The 17,724-nt window shown below is 55.3% G+C and overlaps 1 protein-coding gene across 4 annotated transcripts in view; it reads left to right on the top strand.

Moving 5' to 3' along the window:
- The first annotated feature begins 643 nt into the window (after positions 1–643).
- Positions 644–17,724, top strand: part of CSNK1D (casein kinase 1 delta) — a 29,292-nt gene continuing 12,211 nt past the window's right edge. For 2 of the 4 annotated variants that reach the window (XM_033089429.1, XM_033089430.1), the window contains exons 1-2: positions 644–1,037; positions 7,071–7,181. In XM_033089429.1, the coding sequence (XP_032945320.1) occupies positions 962–1,037; positions 7,071–7,181 (187 nt within the window). In that variant the 5' untranslated portion in view covers positions 644–961. Of the gene's footprint in view, positions 1,038–5,669; positions 5,803–7,070; positions 7,182–11,169; positions 11,397–17,724 lie in introns of those variants that run through there. The other 2 variants (XM_033089431.1, XM_033089432.1) reach the window with 2 other exon arrangements.

Here is a 17,724-nt window from a genome sequence, read left to right as displayed (position 1 = left end):
GAACTTTCAGACCGCACACAGATTAGATAACAATGCTGACTAAGTCTCCAGGCGGATGGGCCTGGAGAGGCGGACTGTCCGGGCCTCACCCTTTGAAGCCCTGGTAGCTTCACCTTCACCTTCACCCTTCAGGCCTGACGCCAGACCCGAGGACGTGTCTCTCCGTCCTTCCGCCCTAGGTTTGAGTGTGTAGGACGGGACGTCAGGGGCAGTGGCAGGCCGTGCTGCAAGCCCTGGACTGCACAGTAGCTAAGTCCCGAGCTGCCAAAAGGGCCGTGCACACCTCTGTCCCCTGTGACCCGGCCAGTGTCACTCCCTCCCGGCGCCGACCCAGGGCGGAAGGCCCTCCTCCTTTTGAGTGCGAGGGCGCTGCCTGCGGGCCTGTCCCGGGTCTGTCGCCAGGAGCCGCTGGCTTCCCAGACACCCGCGGGGGCAAACGTGGAGGCTGCACACGGGAAGCGGCCGGGTGGGAGCTGCAGACCTGCGACGGGGACTTCGGGCCACAGAGAATAAGGGGCTGGCCCCGGCGTCGGTGGTTCGCAAGGACGCCGGAGCCCGCTCGCCCCGCCCCCTGGGCAGCGCAGCCCCGCCCCCGGCAGCGCGGCCCCGCCCGCCGGGTTGCTAAGGGAAGTGACGTCACAGCGCGATGGCGGCGGCTCCTTCAGGCAGCTGAAGGGGGATTTAGGCCCGGAATATCCGAGTCCATCCGCGACGGGGAGAGGGCGAGCGGGGCCGGAGGGGGCCGGAGCAGGGGCGGCGGCGCTCGGACTGTCCCATCCGCCCCTTATTGAGGCGCTGGGAACGGCGGGGCGGCCGGAAAGCGATGGTGAAAGCGGGGCCGTGAGGGGGGCGGAGCCGGCAGCCGGACCCGCAGTAGCGGCAGCAGCGGCGCCGCCTCCCCGAGCTCAGACCCAGGAAGCGGCCGGGAGGGTAGGAGCGAGCCGGGCCCGCCGCCGCCGCCATGGAGCTCAGAGTCGGGAACAGGTACCGGCTGGGCCGGAAGATCGGCAGCGGCTCCTTCGGAGACATCTACCTTGGTGAGGCGCCCCTCCCCCGGGCCGGGGCCGCCCCCAGCCCGGCGCCCGCCCGGGACCCCGCCCCCGGCCGCTGACCCCGGCCCCGCCCCGGGACCCGCTCCTGTCGGGACCCCGCGGCTTCCAGGGGACCCTGTGGCCTTCCCGAGCCGCGGCCCGCGCCGCCCGGCCCGAGGGCACCTGCCCCAACGTGCGCCCGGCGCCGCCACCGGGCAGTGGCCGGGCCGCGGCCCGAGGCCCCCGCTGCCCCCGCTGCCCGGCGTCGGCGCCGGTGACCCGCAGACGGACAAACGCCGTCGGGCGGTGTGCGGCCCCCGCGTCCTGCGCGCGTGCGGTGGGCTGGGCGGGGCGGGGCGGGCGGGACCGGCCGGGCGAGGCTCCCGCGCCCCTCGGTGCCCTTCGCGACCAGGCAGCCCCGGCTGAGCGGCCCCGGCGGGCGTCGGCCGGGCGAGCGGTGCCGCGGACGTGTTGCGCATCCGAGCCCCGACTGGGCGCCGGTTAAAGAGGAGACGTTGACGGGGCTGGAGACCCGGTCCGCGCGGACGCGACCCGCTGTCCCTCCGCGCTTGTCCCTTGGGCTGTGAAATTGTCAATATAGATTTGAGAGCCGTGTTAGTGTTCGAATGTTCTGGGTTGGCTTAGGTTTCCCTCGAAAGGACGCGCACGTGCACGTGTGGAATAAGAGGAGGCTCGAATCCCACAGTTGGACGTTTAGAAAGAAGGTGTCTGCGTTTCTCGGGAATCGCCCGTCAGTTATGCCCCCACCCCCGGATTGGGACCGTCCAGCCCGGCTCGCGACCGCGACCGGTGTGCAGAGGGACCACCCTGGCACGTTGGGGATTCACAGGCCCCGCGGTGGGCAGCCCGCTCTGCTGTTTCCCTCTGGTCGCTGTGCCTGTCAGGGAGGGTCGGGAGTACTTCCCTTGTCGGTATTTCTGGTGGTGCCTGCACCTGAGCCCAGGTGTGTGCGCTCACCGCACGCACGTCCTTCTGTCTTGTCACCTGGAGAGGACGCAGGGCCTTCAGAGGGGCCCACACGTGCGCTGGGGAAGTTCATCACTGCTTCTGGTGCCTCGGTGCCCTGCAGAGTACCCCCGTCACATGCCACATTTGTGCCTACTGTCCTGCTGAGTAAAATACACTTTGGAGACACTGGGATTCTTCTATTTAAATATTTATATGCAGTAGTCAGCCGAATGCGTTCTCAGCAGCGTTTTGGGCCGGGTAAGTGCAAGCTGTTTGCCTTATTTATAGAACAATAGATTTTGGCAAAAGTTTTAACTTACGATCTAGGAGCTGTGCTGAAAAGCCAGTCCGTTAGTCACCCTTGCACAGGCATCAGAAAGTAGATGCCTTGAAATTTTTTGTCCTCTGGTCAGACTTCCCAGACAGCTCTGTGCTTTCCGAAGCTGGGTTTGGACGATTGCATTGTGGACCAGTTGTCACCAGGTCAGTCACACGATGTAAACTGTCTCATCGGGAGTGGGAGCTCGGTGGGGACCCACCTGCCCGTTCACCACGGCGTCCTTTGGGCCTCAGCCATGTGGGCGCACCTGCTACAGGTCCAGTTGACCGGGCCCGAGGGGTCTGTCCTCGGTCTCTGTCCCTGTGCTCTAAGATGGATGGACGGTGGCTCTCACGCCCTCCTGAGCACCCACACAGCCCACCGTCGGGGTGCACGTGGAGGTATTGTATGGGACGGAGCATAACCAGGCGTCTTCCCTCAGCATTGGCTCTTGGCCCACATGGGGGTCCTTTCAGGCTGCAAGTTACCCACTGAAAATGTGAAGTGACCTTGCTAGTTTGAGATGTGGCTGGAAAAGGTGGGTCTGAGGCAGCTCACTGTGTACTGTAGTTAAGGGTCAAAGATGACAGGTCCAAAGAGCAGGGGATGGATTGCGTTATTTGTACTGTAGTTTTTTCCTGTTTGTTTAGGCCTCTAATTAGGCATCACTTAAGGAATTGAGTCCTCCTCGTGGGAATCGGTATGTTCGTGGAGGGAAGGCTGGCCTCCAGCTTGCTGCGCGCCTCGTGGATCAGGAAGGCCCAGTGCTGGCCTGTCTCCTGGTGTCCTGCAGGCTGACTCGGGCATGCAGCACTGGGCCCTGCCAGGTCACTCCAATCGTTCCCCAAATTGCCCCTTCAAAGGGGGGCAGTATCTCGGGTCTGATTCTCCCATGCATGGGCTTCAGAAAGTACTTGGACTGGGGCCACCGTGGACCCCAAAACGTATAGTCTTGAACCTCAGTCTGCCTCCCCCTAAGCTTGACCGGTCCTGAAGGCTCCTGGGCAGGGCTGGATGGGGAGGCCTCAGTGCTCACGTCCTGTGTGCATGCGTGCAGCACACACTTAGGCAGAAGGAATTGCAGGTGGGCGTGAGGCGAAGCTTCTCACTCTCCGGCCTCCCTCAGCTTGAGCTTCCCGCAAGCTTTAGCCCCTGGTGGCTGGAGGTGAGGTGTCTTGCAAAAGGCAGTGGGTCCCCGAAGTCGTTTCGCTTTGGTGGCAGTGTGCGTCTCATACGTTTGATAATGTTCAAAAACCAAGGGAGAGCCAGTGTTCTTAACGTGGACCCGTGTTCCAAACCCCAGTGTGACTAGGAAGCTGGGGTGTGCGGGAGCCCAGGCTGTGTGGCAGTGCCGTGGTCAGCGTAGGGGCTATTCTGAAGTGCAGCCAGGTTCAAGGGGTGCCTGTGAGGAGCTGAGGTCTGAGGGGCAGTGTGCGCCTCCCCCCCCCCCCCCCCCCCCCCGTTCTCACGGAGCTCTATTCTCGTCTGTGTCTGTCGGCTGGGTCTTTGGACCCCCTCATTCCTGATTGCTCAGAATGGAGGTTTTCTTCCTGCCAGCTGTTGGCATTTGTACTTGATCCTGACGCTCCTTCAGTTTATCAGACGACAGCCTTGCCTGTCTGCCTGTCCCCGGGGTAGACCGTGGTCTTTCTTCATAATGTGCACATTCCCCTTTTCTGGGAGCTAAAGCTTAGAAACCCCTTCATACCTGATTGTCATGGTTTCCCCTCGCCAACTGTCATTGCTCTTCAGTGGCACCCAGCGGGGTGTCGGACACACAGTAGGGGTTTCAAAGTGCTGGCTGGCTGGCCAGCTGGCTGATCAGGAGGGGAAAGCAATCACCTACACTCACTGCAGTCTGGTCACCTGCCTGCGTTCTTTAGGGTGGTGGCTTAAGCTGAGAGGTCATGACACTGGTCAGCTGCCCTGTCAACAGTTGTCCTGAAGGTGGCCTTTGCCCTGCTGCTGTGAGGCCTTTCCCTGTTTCTTTGTGGTTGTCACTCCTCAGTGGGAGTTCCCTCCCTGTCCCAGGGTCAGGCTTGGGGTTAGGGTCAGTGGCTTTACCATCTGCCTTGTCTGTCAATTGAAAACATAGTTTGTTTTCCTAGGACCAGCACTGACTTCTATCTGAAATGGGCTCCCACCTGCCTCTGGAGGGAACTCCTGTCTGCCTGGGGCTCCGAGCTGCTCACAAGTTGAGGTTGTTGGGGAGATGGAACACCTTAGTGTAAACAGACACTGAAGAAATGCTTACGTGCCCCTTGGTTTTGACTGGTTCTGAATCCGGAACCAGAGCTCAGCTGATACCTTTTAAATCCTCGTTCCCCATTTCCCAGTACTTGTAAAGGTTACTGTGCTGAAGCACCAGGTGCTGTAAGTCCCAATTTGTCGCAGACGAATCCTTTTGCAAAATAAGATGGACGTGTCGCAGCAGTGTCACGTTGCTCTCAGAGCTCCTTGGTGCTTCCTCGCTGTCCTGTGTGTGTCCCCTCCTGGACTGGTGGCAGTTTGGGGACCAAGAGCAACACTGTCTGTGGACCGCGGGGCCACTGTCAGCAGTGGGAGTGGGACAGGGCTGCGGGGCTGCAGACTGGTGAGCCTCAGGTTTGCTCAGTGGCCCCTGAACGCACAGAACCTGAGGCTGCTCAGTCCGTGTGCCCAGTGGGCGAGGCCTCCCAGACGAAGCAGCCCAGTGTGCTGCTCTCGTGTTCGTGTGGCAGAGCCCAGGTCCAGCGCCATCTGGAGTCGTCAGACTCAGGGTGACCTTCGTGTGTGTCATCCTGGGGGCAGGCTGGCCCCACACTAACCGCAGAAGGAAGGATTTCGTGTTGTGCTCCGGAGTTGTCTGTGGTCACTTGCCCCGCAGACTGTGAGTTTTGCAGGGGTAACTGTTCTGTGTTAGCTTTATCAGCCACAGTGGGCTGCAGCCGAGATGTCCCCCGCCTTCTCGAAGGTGCTAGCCCAGGCTGTTGTTTCACTGAGGACCTGAGTCCTGGCTCGCGAGGGTGACAGTGTTGACATAGTTGGAGGAGCGAATGCTCCCACCAGAGGCTGTACTTAACTGCTCAGCCTGCGGGGCGTGTGCAGTTGCTGATGTCACTGGTACGATGAGTCATCCATTCCTCCTGGGCTGGCGAGTTCAGTTCAGAGTTCCAGGTCCTCACAGGAACTCTGCGTTCACTTTTCCTTCGCACAGTCGATTTTGCGGTGAAGTCATCTCTCTTGTGATTGGATGGATCCTCCCAACTGCAGGCAGGAAGAACAGAATGTGTACCTGTCTGTCTCTGGAGCGCGATGTGAAGCTCTTAACCCTGGCGTGGTCACTGGCAGGGACCAGTTGGCAGTTACTCCCATGGAACACAGTGCTGGGGACCAGGTTTGCTGGGGTCCTGGCTCGCCGAGCAGCTGCGTCTCGTGCAGCCACTAGAGGAGACTTTCTTTGAGGTTCCTGGGTGTGGATGTCAGTGGGCAGCTGTCCTGCAGGTGGGTCATTGTTCTGAGGCTTGCTGACCTTGCCCTTAACCTGTCCATCCTCACAAGTCCCTCGTGACACACCCTGCAGGTCTCCCTGCCAAACTTAGATGGTGAGGGAAATGAGTCCCTGGGGCTGGCAGCTGGCGTTGCCCAACACTGCAGTGTCCCGGGGAGGGAGACGTCCAGGGTCCTGTCTGGGCTGCTGGAGCTGGTGTTAGTTTTGTCACTAATAACCGTACTATTGGAGGTGGGAGGGTGGGTAGAGCGTTTATACCTGGCGGGGCGGAGGACTGGGTGTGTGCCATGCGAGACTTCTGTGCTGTTCTCTGCCGTTGAAGCTCCTTGAGGGAGGTCTGCAGGCAGCTTCAGGTCAGGATGGAGCTCAGCAGCATCTGTGTGTGGCACCTGCGGGGTGGTGGTTGTCACGTTGCACTTCCTCATTGGAGTAAATCAGAGGCGTAACGTTTTTAGGTAGAAACTCTAAGTTTGCCTTTAAACTCATGGGCCGATACTCGGGAGGTATTAGCAGATGTACTGCCAGTTTCAGCACAAAACTAACAGGTGTGTGACAGGTACGCGTTGCGTAGGTGTGGTTAGGGCTTTGAAAACAGTCCCCCTGCTGGCCTAGTGTCAGTAACAAATGTAGTGCTGCCCTGTGGTCCAGGAAGGACGCGGCTTGCTGAGCCTCCCTGGATGCCCCCTGGCCTGGCCTGCGGTGGCTTAGCTGCTGCCTTGTGGGAGCTGCGCTTGCTGGAGAAGTGCCCTGACTGTTGGGACATGTGAGCGGCTGTGCACCTTGGCTGGGTGGACGGAGGCTAGGTGGCTGTTTGGTAAAAACCCAGCTCTCCCTCTAGAGAACGGCCTATCAAGGCAGCGGCAGCATGGCGAAAAGGGGACCCCACAGAACGTGTCCCAGGAACACGAGTCACTCTGGGGCCGACCCCCAGGGTGGACGGAAGGTTCAGACCGGAAGAGATGGGAGGCTGTGGAGAGGACCGCGCTGGCCTCTCTCTGGGTCCTAGTGACGTGATCTGAGTGGGCACGTGCAGAAGTGGCTGATGGGATGTCAAATATTCCTGTTTTAAAAAGTGAAAATATGGATAATTGTGCACGGGGCTTGGTCCACCACTGACACCATCTCACAACAGGAAGTGGAGCGCGCCCATCATTTGGTCCTTCTGGGAAGAGTCCGACGGTGCCCCGTTTCCTGGTGCTGTGACAGTGGGCGGGGTGTGGTCGCACAGTCACTAATGCTGTGCTTTTCTTTCTTTGCCAAGGTACGGACATTGCTGCAGGAGAAGAAGTTGCCATCAAGCTTGAATGTGTCAAAACCAAACACCCTCAGCTCCACATTGAGAGCAAAATCTACAAAATGATGCAGGGAGGAGGTATGGCCTTTACCTGTTCAAAAGACACCAAGGTGGTTTGATGAGGGACAGTGTGTCATGAGTCGAAGTCTCTGGTGTCTTTGGGGAAGGGAGGAGAGTGTGCCGGCCTGGACCCAGCCTGTGGCTGCCTCCAGAGCCCGTCGGAGAGGCATGCAGAGGGCCTCACTGAACAGAAAGAAACGTCGTCGGATGCTCTTGGCTTAAATGCTATCTTCTTTAGCTTCGCTTCATGCAGTAGTGTCCGTGAACTCGGGGTTTGTGTGAACTTGGATTTTCCAGCACTGCCGGTTGTCGCGTGTGCCACGGTCGCATGCGCTTTGTTCATGTGCTTTGAAACAAGGGGTTTGAACTCAGCTACCTCTGCAACCCCTTCCAGCTCAATTACTGTCACAACTCGGTCCCCAAACTTCCCCCTCGGGCCTAAGGGTGCCCATCCTGATCTCAGGTGGAGATCAGGACTTTGAATCTGGACTTCAGAATTCTCTGGACTTTAAAATAGTCCTGCTAGTGGAGCAAGAGGGGTTTTGTTGGGGGATTTTAGTCATGAGGACACTGAGCGGGAGGCGGGCGCGTCCTTGCTGCTCCTGAGTGTGGGGTTCTGGGGGGCTGGGTTAGCGTTGGTCTGAAGGAGGGCTGCCCGGGGGCCAGAAGCCCCTGCGGCACTTTCTCAGAGGCTCTTGGTGCTTTGCCGCAGGCACGCTTGTCCTCAGTTTCTCCTCTACAGAAGCACGTGACCTGCTGCTGCAAGAAACACTTCTCAGTTACGCAGCATAAAGTGTCTCTGGAGCAGGTACCACAGCATCACGGATGGTCCCGCGGTGTCCGTGTCCAGTGTGTCCTATCCTGCGTTTCACAGGACCAGAGATACAGCACATGGGCTGAAAACGTCCTGGCCCCTGTTGTCCCCAGAGCGAGGTCAGCAGAGGACCTAGCCAGTGTGCTTCCTTCCGGTGGCCCTCGGCACAGGCCAGCTCCGCAGAGCCCACTTTGAAGGTGGTGACGAGTAGAGCGAGGTGACTGGGGCTGTGCTTCCTGGTGGGGCCTCGACGGGCTGGTGCTGGCCGTCGAATAAAACCTCCCAGCTGCAAAGCCGTGCTGTGTCAGGGAGCAGTCTCTCTGTGAGGACTCCAGCTGGGGCGCCCAAGGCAGAGTGGGGACAAAGCCTGCCGACCCCCGTCGGGGTAGTAACCCATGAGGCTGTGTTCAGAACAGGGTTTCTCAGCCTCGGTACCACTGTCACTTGCTGCAGGGGCTCCCCTCTGCACAGAGCTCTGTGCCCCAGGTTGGGAGGGTCAGAAATGTGTGCAGACGTCGCTAGATGCCCAGGGTGCGGCAGTGCTTCATGTCCGGAGCCCCAGCTTTAGGCTCTGAAGCGTCACTTCCTATCTTGGTCTTGCCACGCCTCTTCTCTGGGGTTGGAAACCCACCAGGATTCCAGAAATGGACCTGCTCCCGTTGGCCATTGCCCACACATAGGCCACGTTCGGTCCTGTTTCAGATGCATGCTTGGTGGGTTCTGTGTTTTAGGTTGCACCTCGGGAAGCAGAGCCCATAACTCTGGTGGTGTCTGTGCCCTCCTCCTAACCACGACCCCGCTGGGCCCACGGAGAGAGGACGTGGGATGCCGTCACTTTACCCAGATGGCACCAGCTTTGGTCCTGACCAGCCTCCTGTGTCGTGCGTGTTGCCTGCGTGCAGAGCGTTTGGTCGCCATTGAGGGATGGCAAGCAATTCTGCTCCCCTTCTCGTTTTAGTTCCCCCCTTCCACCTCTCCCCCCACTCTGGTTTAAGCCATTGTTTCTCAGTCTAGTTGTGTAGGACACAGCTCCCTGGCCCATGCTGGTGTTATGAGCCTTGTGCTCCCCCAACTGCTGCGGCAGTGGGTCATTGGTCGTCTGTTCACAGCAGCTCACACCAACCTCAGGCTGCTCACAGCAGCCCAGCTCCAGGGAGAGCTGTTGTTCACAATCTTAGCTGTAGAGGGCGCAGCTCACTGGCCCCTGTGGGAATCGAACCTGCGACCTCGGTGTTAGGAGCCCAGTGCTCCAACCGCCTGAGCCACTGGGCTGGCCCTGCTTCCTTCTCTTTACGCTACGTCCTGGTGGGGGCCGTTGGCGTTGGAGGAGAAGGCTGGACGCCCAGGGGTACCTCGCACAGTAGCCTGTAAAACGGTCATCCAGGACACCGTCCGCATGATGGCGGTGTGCCTGGCTAAGGAGAACTGCCCCCCACAGCAATCTTGTGCAGTCGTGTGTCATCAGCCTCCTGTCACGAATGAGGAAACTGAGGCAGCAATGGCTACAGAACTCTCCCAGGGACACAGGTTGGAACTTGGGTGTGTGGCTCCCGGAGCCCTGCTGCACAGCAGCTGTCTGCTCTGGACAGTGGCTGGCTCCCCACGTAGTTTGCACCCCGTCTGCCTAGGCCGAGGCCCGCACCCTTTTGGCCGGGAGCCCTTGCGCTCACCGCGGTTACCTCCAACACCATGGGCGACAAGACGTATGGTGTGTACACGGAAAGGAAAGGTGCCGTCTGTGTAACCAGGTGGCAAGTCCACACCATGTCTCCTCCACATGGGACCCTTTGCATGCGCGCTGCACAGCTGTCCATTTTGACCTGGCCCGGTCCTGAGAGTCTGATGTGGTGACACAGCTGTAGTCGGGTGATTGCCGGTGCTGTCTGGCCACTTCCGTGTCGGCGTGAACGGTTCTCTGTGGTGTTGACCTCGGCTGGCTTTTTGCGTTGTGCTCCTGGGGATGGGGCCTCCATGACACAACCACGTGGAGTTGCGTTTCGGGGAGTAGACAGAGGCTTGTCTGCAGAATTGTGGCTGCCAGCTGCCTGCGTAGGGATGTGTTCCAAGGGAGTCACGGGGGTTTACCCTCCCGTCTGCCTGGCTCAGGGCTCCTGTTGGACCCACATAGGTTCAGCTTCCCCATTACCGTTTCCCTTCAGCGTGGCATGGGCTGTGCTAGCTACGCAGTAGGCAAGGGGGGATTTAAAGAACAAAGACGGTAAAGGAAGAAATAAAACTATACTTGCACGGTGTAACTTCCTACATAGGAAACCCAGAAGTTGAGCCAGATAGCGAGCTTAGGATCAATCAGTCATAAAATGTAATGGTTTTTACCCCCCTAAGTACGAGTAAGTGTTTATTGATTGTATTTTCCCAGGGAAAAGGGGGAAGGAAAAGGGTCAGTGTGTGTGTTACATGATGACAGCAAGCGGGAAAGGAAGAACCAGCCCCCCACAAGGAACCGTCAAGTCACCACTCTAGCGATGAGGTCACCGAGGCCAGGGGCTCGGCCTGCAGTTCCCGAGGGACAGGAGGGGATCTGGAAAGGGGCACACAAGCACATGCTTCCCTCCCTAGAAATTCATGATTTCACTCAGGCTTTGGTTTCTAGCAGTAAGTGTGGTGTTACACTCGTCTGTCTCCTCCTGTTGGTCTGTGGCTGTTTTGACATAAGTTTCTTGGACCTGTATAAAAAGTTCCTGAGTGATTTGGAGACACATCCATGTTCCCTTTCTTGTTCTCCTGACCCCACTTTCCACAAGGAAGCTCCCCCTGCCCTTCTCTGTACCCTGGGACTGGACAGCAGGGCTGACCTGTCCAGATACAGCAGTGCGTTGGGGTGAGTTCCTCCAGGATGGTCTTGACTCGGAGGAAGCCAAGCAGTGTCTGTAGCTTCTTCAGGACTTTTGCACAAATCACTTAAGAGTTGTGGAGGCACCCCACAAAAGAAATGTGTAAGTCTGTGGTCTTTTTCTTGGGAGGTCAGGAATAGAGGAGGGAGTAGGGTTGGAGTCAGGTTTGTAGGACTGCATATCTGGTCTGAAACAGGAAACCGGGAAAGGGGACAGGAAAGGGCAGTTCAGGCACCTCACCCCCCCACCCTGTCAAGGGGCCCCCAACCCTGTGCTCCAGACCCTTTGCCCGGTGCACCGCCATGTGTCAGAGATGCTCTGGCTGTTCTTCCCTCAATAGGAAACACGGTTGGTGAACAGTAAAACCCCAGAAGAACATGGAGGAAAAAAACAACCCAATATATTTACAGCAACTGGCCACCTAGTGGTCAGTCACCAAGTCAGCGACGGAGGCCCCACAGAGCCTGACAAACAGCAGCGGGGGGCGGGGAGCAGCAGCTGGAGCGACAAGAACCCAGGATCAGACACGTCACGCAGTGTGTCCATTGCACTCGTCTGTTCCGACATGTGAGTCACAGCTCGCAAACCGAGTGCTTTCTCCTTCGGCTGCCGACACGGCCCACCGCTATGGGCACCACAGAGAAATCCTGGCTTGTCTCTCTGGAAGCCGAGGCGGGAGAGACCAGTGTTGTTCAAGGTTAAGCTTTGGTCCGTGCTTCATACAGCCTCCTGGCAGCTTGGGGTGGGTGCAGAGGTATCCTGAAAACCTGTCCTGACCAACTCCCGTGTTTCACAAACGTGCATGAACCCTGTTGTGCTGGTGGGCCTGGCCCGATCTGCTAAAGGACCTGGTGGGTGAACCCAGTCTGTGCCCTGGGACTGGAGGTCCGGAGCAGGAGTCCTACCTCAGCCTGTGGACCCCTCACCTGGACTGACCCCCTCCTGACCGCTCCCTGCTCACGTGCATCCCCGCTCTTCTGGTAGGAGATCAAACCACGGAGCCTTGACCCTCGTCTCCCATGATGCACTGATGTGGAGGGGTTTTGGGGGACACTGGCGGAGGAGCCAGCTCTGATCGGCAGTGAGGTGTGCCCCCCACAGTGCCCCAGCAGCAGGAAGCGCCCTGTGGTGAGGTCCTGCGGCTTCCACTGCTCAGACCTGGGGCTCAAATGCCCAGGAACACAACCAGACTTAACACCAGGAAGGAAGTTCAAGTGCACAAGATGTGCCATTCACACAGCCAGTGCATTAGCCTCTGGAGAATGTGGGACCCAAGGAGCAGTAAACAGAATGGGGTGGAGTGCCAAGTCTGCAGCTGGGGCAGTTCAGCATCCTCCCCAACAGTGGTCAGGGGGCGGCCAGCGGTGAGACCTGCCTCACCCTGGGAGAGCCCCTCCCAGAGTGCAGCGGCTTGTGGGCTGGTCTGTCAAACTGGCCTCATGCTTAATCTTTTCACTCTGACATGGGAAATGTCGTTAGTACGGATTCTTATTTTATTGGGGAATATTGGGGAAAAGTGTGTTTTCCCAGGACCCATCAGCTCCAAGTCAAACCATTGTTTTAGCTCTAGTTGTGGAGGGCGCAGCTCACTCGCCCATGTGGGAATCGAACCCGTGACGGTGGTGTTATGAGCACTGTGCTCTAACCAACTGAGCCAGCCGGCCATCCCTCAGTATGTATTCTTTAAAACGGAAACAACTTCCCTGTCCAGGCCAGTTTCAAAAGCTGGGGATTCTGGGAGTGGAGACTCCGGTAGAGAAAGCATGCAGGTTTTGCAGGGTGTCCCTGAAGCCCTCCAGTGCACTTGCGGACAGTGGTTGGAGGAGCGGTGATGCTGTGGGCCCTGACCTGGGATCCACGGCAGGGCCCACTGCCCGCCCTGCCTTGGTCTCCACTTTGCTGACCCCCCGCCCCTCCCTTTCTGGGCCTCCTGGGAGGGCCCGGCTGTGGATCCCTGGGAGCTGGCGCCATCGGGTGGCTGATGCTCCCACAGAAGGGCGCTTCTGGGGCTGGGGTGGCAGCTTGGTTCCTTGGCTCGCTGGTCGAGACCTCCACAGCTGTGGCAGCTGTCTCCCTCCATCTTCCTTCTGCCCCTGTGGCGCCTGTTGCTCCCAGTACAGGACGCCCACCAGGGCTGGTGGCTGGAGAGGTTCCAGGCCCTTGTCAGGCTTATGAAAGCTGAATCCACTGCCTCGCCTTCCCTCGGGCGCCAAGGCCCTCCGTGTGCAGCCTGCTTGTGCCCAGACTCTGCCGTGGGTTGAGTGTCATCCACTTATGGTGCCAGCCTCGTGCGGCAGCGGTGGCTCCGCCAGCACCTGGCACGGCCACCTGCTTGATGTTGAGCGCCAGCGCCCTGGTCAGGTGGCTGCTAGCCCTAGAGAAGTCCTGAAACCGAAGTGTGAGTCTTGACATGCTGTTGACAGTCATAACCTGTCCATAAGGTGATTGGGAATAGAACTTAAGCCAGGTAAGACCTGTATGCAGAAGATTTAAAACTTTATTGGAGGACTCTGAGCAAGTGGAGACATTCCATGTTTGTAGAGTGGAAGACTCAGTAAGATGTCGGTTCTCCCAGACTCCCTCTTAGGGTTCAGTAGGGTTCTAATCTGGTCAAACAGGGCTTCTCTTCCAATGTGACAAGCTGACTCGAGAACGCACAGAATAGCGAAGGGCTGAGATTGGCTGACACTCCTGAAGAAGAGGGGCCTTTGCCCCCCAGTCAAAACTCACAATGCCTGGAAGTAGTGACAACCTGAAGGGCTGAGCACAGCTAGCACCCACCATGGCTTCTCAATATCACTGCCCCTGAGGGGCCAGGCTGCTGGGACGGCCGGGAGTGAGTGGTAGGTGGGCCAGGCACATGCTGTGGCTGAGGAAGGTGCTCAGAGGCCAGCGGGCTCGTGTCCAGAGGACACACAGACACATGTGGCCAAATCTGGTACAGTTAGAACCTCATCATGAATGGATGATAGCACATGGGAAACGGGGAGGCGAGTCCACAAGTCCGTAATGCTACAAAGTTAAACCCCACAGAGAAACGCAGGAGGAACCATTAGAAATGAAAAATTATTGCCGTATTGATTGGTTCAGGTGGGAATCACGGATGCGTGCGAACTACTTAAGGGGAACAGTCTTGACTGTTGCTAAGCCTCATCCAAAGATAACGTGTTTCCCCGAAAATCAGACCTAGCCGGACCGTCAGCTCTAATGCGTCTTTTGGAGCAAAAGTTAATATAGGACCCGTTCTTATATAAGATCCAGTATTTATATTATATTATACCTGGTCTTATATGAGAACTGGGTCTTATATTAAAATAAGACCGGGTCTTATATTAATTTTTGCTCCAAAAGACGCATTAGAGCTGATGGTCTTATTTTCGGGGAAACCCGGTAGCTTCTATATATTAGGGGATTTTTCAGAGTTCTGCTTTCCTTATTTGTAATTGAACTCCAGTGTCGTCTGAGGACATCCTTTGCCTGACTTGAATCCTTTGGACTTCACGGAGACCTGTTTTGTGTCTGCCTTGGTAAATGCACGGTGCATGCTTGAGAAAACTGTTCTGCTGTTGGGTCGGAGGGTGGGCGTGTCTCCTTGTGGTTTTGCTCCTGTGTTTGGAAGCTCTGTTGTGAGCTGCATACACACTAAGAATTACGTTCTCTTGATAATTGGATACCTTTGTCACTATGTAATGACTGATACATACATCTCTGGAAATAATCTCCTTCACAGCACCTGACGCTACATGACATTCTGTGCTCTTCTGTCTGATGTTAGTGTGATACACTGTCCTCTTCCTTGTAACTCTTTGTATCCAAGTGGTGCTTAGTATAGGCAGCCAGCAAATTGGTGCTTTCTTTTCTGCCTAATTGGAGAAAGTATGTCTCATTTGGGGTATTTAAATTGTGGCGGATCCTCAGATACCATTGTTTTGTTACAGTGGTGCTCAGACGTCTAGGAACTTGCATCTTGTTTAATCAGTTAGACCGCAGTGAAACTGGTCTCCTTAGATACTGGGTCACTTAACAGTTACAAGACCTATCAGCGACTTAGTGTGTTCACATTTAATGTGGTCAGTGGTAGGCTGGGTTTGTGTCTGCCCTCCTCCTGGTGGTTTTTGTCTCATCTTCCCACCTCTTTAATCCCGCCTTCTTTTGGATTAAACATTTTCTTACATTTCTTAATGATTTTTTCATGATTAGCTCCTCTGTTGGCTTATTAACCATTCTCTCCTGTTATTTCAGTAGTCCAGGCAGTGTTTATCACGTACACCTTTACCTGTCGCAGTCTCTGCGCTCTGCAGGTAACACTGACTTCACGGGGAGCAGGAGAATCGAAAGGAAGTGCTCTTCCATTTCTCCCATCCCAGGCTGTGGCACTGACGTATGCATTGACGCAGACCTGTAATAACCTCGTGTCGTGTTGCCAGTTTTGTTGGACCAGTCACACCAGGTCTGAGTTCATGAACTTGTTGCAATGATGTTCCTAACCTTTTTGGATATCAGCGGGATAACTCATGAATTTGTATCAGCTGGACAAAGAGTTAACCAAGTTGACTATTTGGAAGTGCTGAAAAGGCTGCGTGAAAAAGTTAGACGACCTGAAGTTTTTGCCATCAGTTCATGGCTCTTGCATCACGACAATGCACCAGCGCACACGGCACTGTCTGTGAGGGAGTTTTTAGCCAGTAAACAAATAACTATATTGGAACACCCTCCCTACTCACCTGATCTGGCCCCCCATGACTTCTTTCTTTACCTGAAGAGAAAGGAAATACAGAAAGGAAGACATTTTGATGACATTGAGGACATCAAGGGTAATACGATGACAGCTCTGATGGCCATTGCTTTGAAGGGTGGACTAGGCACTGGCATCGGTGCACAGCTTCCAAGGGGCACTTTAAAGGTGCCCATAGTGATATCAGCAAGTAGGTATGTAGTACTTTTTCGAGGATGAGTTCCTGAACTTAATTGTTAGACCTCATGTGTTGCATGTGTGCTGCTGTTTCCGGTGTCTTTTTTGCTTCATGGAGCGCCCCTCACAGCTAGCTGCCCTCGCCTTCTGTCTGTTGAGGAGCGTGTGTAACAGTGCAGGTCTGCAGGTGATGAGGTCGTTAGCTTTTCACATCTGCAGATGCCTTGGTTTTGTCTTCGCTGAGTTAGGTTTCCTCGCCACCTATGCTTTTGTAGCTTGCCCGCTTTTCTTGCCGTGCGTGAAAGGTATTCCTCCAATGACTTCGTACAGTGCTGATCCTGACGAAAAGTCGCAGCCATCCTGGTCTTTGTTCCTCTGTATGTGATGCGTCCTCTTTCTCTGGCTGCTGTCTAGGTATTCTCCTTATCATTAGTGATGAGCAATTTGATTATCAGGGACATTAGTGTCACGTTCTTCAGGGTCCTTGTGCTTGGCAATTGTTGAGCTTCTCGAATGTGCGGGTTTGTTGTTTTCATCCAGCTGTTTCTTCCAGTGTGGTTTCTGTTGCCCTCCTCCCTTCTCTTTCCTCCCTTCGGGGCTCCAGTTACAGAAATGTTAGGTGGCTTAGAGTCCCACAGCTGACTGAAGCTCTTGTTGGCCTTCTCAGTAGTCGCTATTGCTGTGCCTTCAAGTTCACGACTTCTACCATGTCTGCTCTGCTTAGTCCCACCCCACGTGTCTTTCACCTTCACCATTGTGCTGGTCATCTCTTTAAGTGAATTTGAGTCTTCTGTTTATCTCCCATGCCATGCCTCTGTTTAACTTTGATGAAACACAGTCATGGAATACAGTTATAATTTATAATAACTGGTATTGCCCTCTGCTAATTCTGGCAGCTGAGTCAGTTTCAACTGACTGACTCTTCTCAGGTTGGATCATGTTTTCTGCTCCTTTGCATCCCTGGTGACCTCGGGTGCCAGGCACTGAACTCTTTCTACCATCCTGTGTGCTGGGCATTTTAATAGTCCTCAGGTTCTTCTTTGGCTTAGTTAATGGGATGAAGCGAAGTTACTTTAATGTGTTCAAGTCTTGCTTTTCTGCTGACTCTCAAGGCAGGACCGGGGCTGCACGTGTCCTTTCCTGTCTTTCAGGCTTCAGTGTCATTTGTTGCTTTTTGTCTCAGAAACAATCTATCTTTTTATATAGCCTATGTTTTGTTTTCTCATTTTGGTTATTGTAGATGTGAGAAATAATGTTGAAACTTGTAAAAGAAAACAATAACATCTCTTTCTGACTGAGTACAGGAAGGGTTTCTTAATGTAAGATACTAGAGAGATTATTCACAAAGGAAAAGATTGATACATTTACCTTTGTGAAAATTGAGCATGTCTATCAAAAGACTCCAAAAGAAAATAAAAACATGTCATTAACTGAGAAGGAATTTACCTCACTTAAAACAAAGATAACTTAGTATCCAGAATTTATAAAGAACTACTATAAATATGAAAAAGACATCCTGATAGGAGAAGTTGGCAGAAATGTGCAGACATTTCAGAAGAGAGGAAACGTGGATGGCCAGCACGTGTGTGAATAGAAACTGAGAGATAGTTAACAGTCGAGAGGTGTGAAGTGCTCTTGTCAGCGAGAGCCTGCTCCAGGTGGGCGAGTGTAAGCTGCTTGATCCTTCTAGTAAACAATTTGACAGTGTCTTGTATTGTCAGATCATTTGTGCCCTGTGTTGCTGGGTGTGTACCTGGGGGAAAACAGACAGGGACAAGCAGTCCACGTGGAAGAGTTTGTCAGTGGACATGGGTAAGAGTGTACGTAACTGTCTGTGATGGCAAAATTAACCCTGAACAACACAGGTGACAGAAGAATAGGTGAATTGTGGTGTATCCTCCAAGTGGAATAGTAGATAGCATGAATGCTTGTTTTATTCGAAGCAAGGAAGTGACTAAGTTCTGGGTAGTCATTTTCTGGGGA

The sequence above is a fragment of the Rhinolophus ferrumequinum genome, chromosome 21 (assembly GCF_004115265.2).
Source record: "Rhinolophus ferrumequinum isolate MPI-CBG mRhiFer1 chromosome 21, mRhiFer1_v1.p, whole genome shotgun sequence".
NCBI classification, from domain to species: Eukaryota; Metazoa; Chordata; class Mammalia; order Chiroptera; family Rhinolophidae; genus Rhinolophus; species Rhinolophus ferrumequinum.
This window is presented reverse-complemented; position numbering and strand designations above follow the sequence as displayed.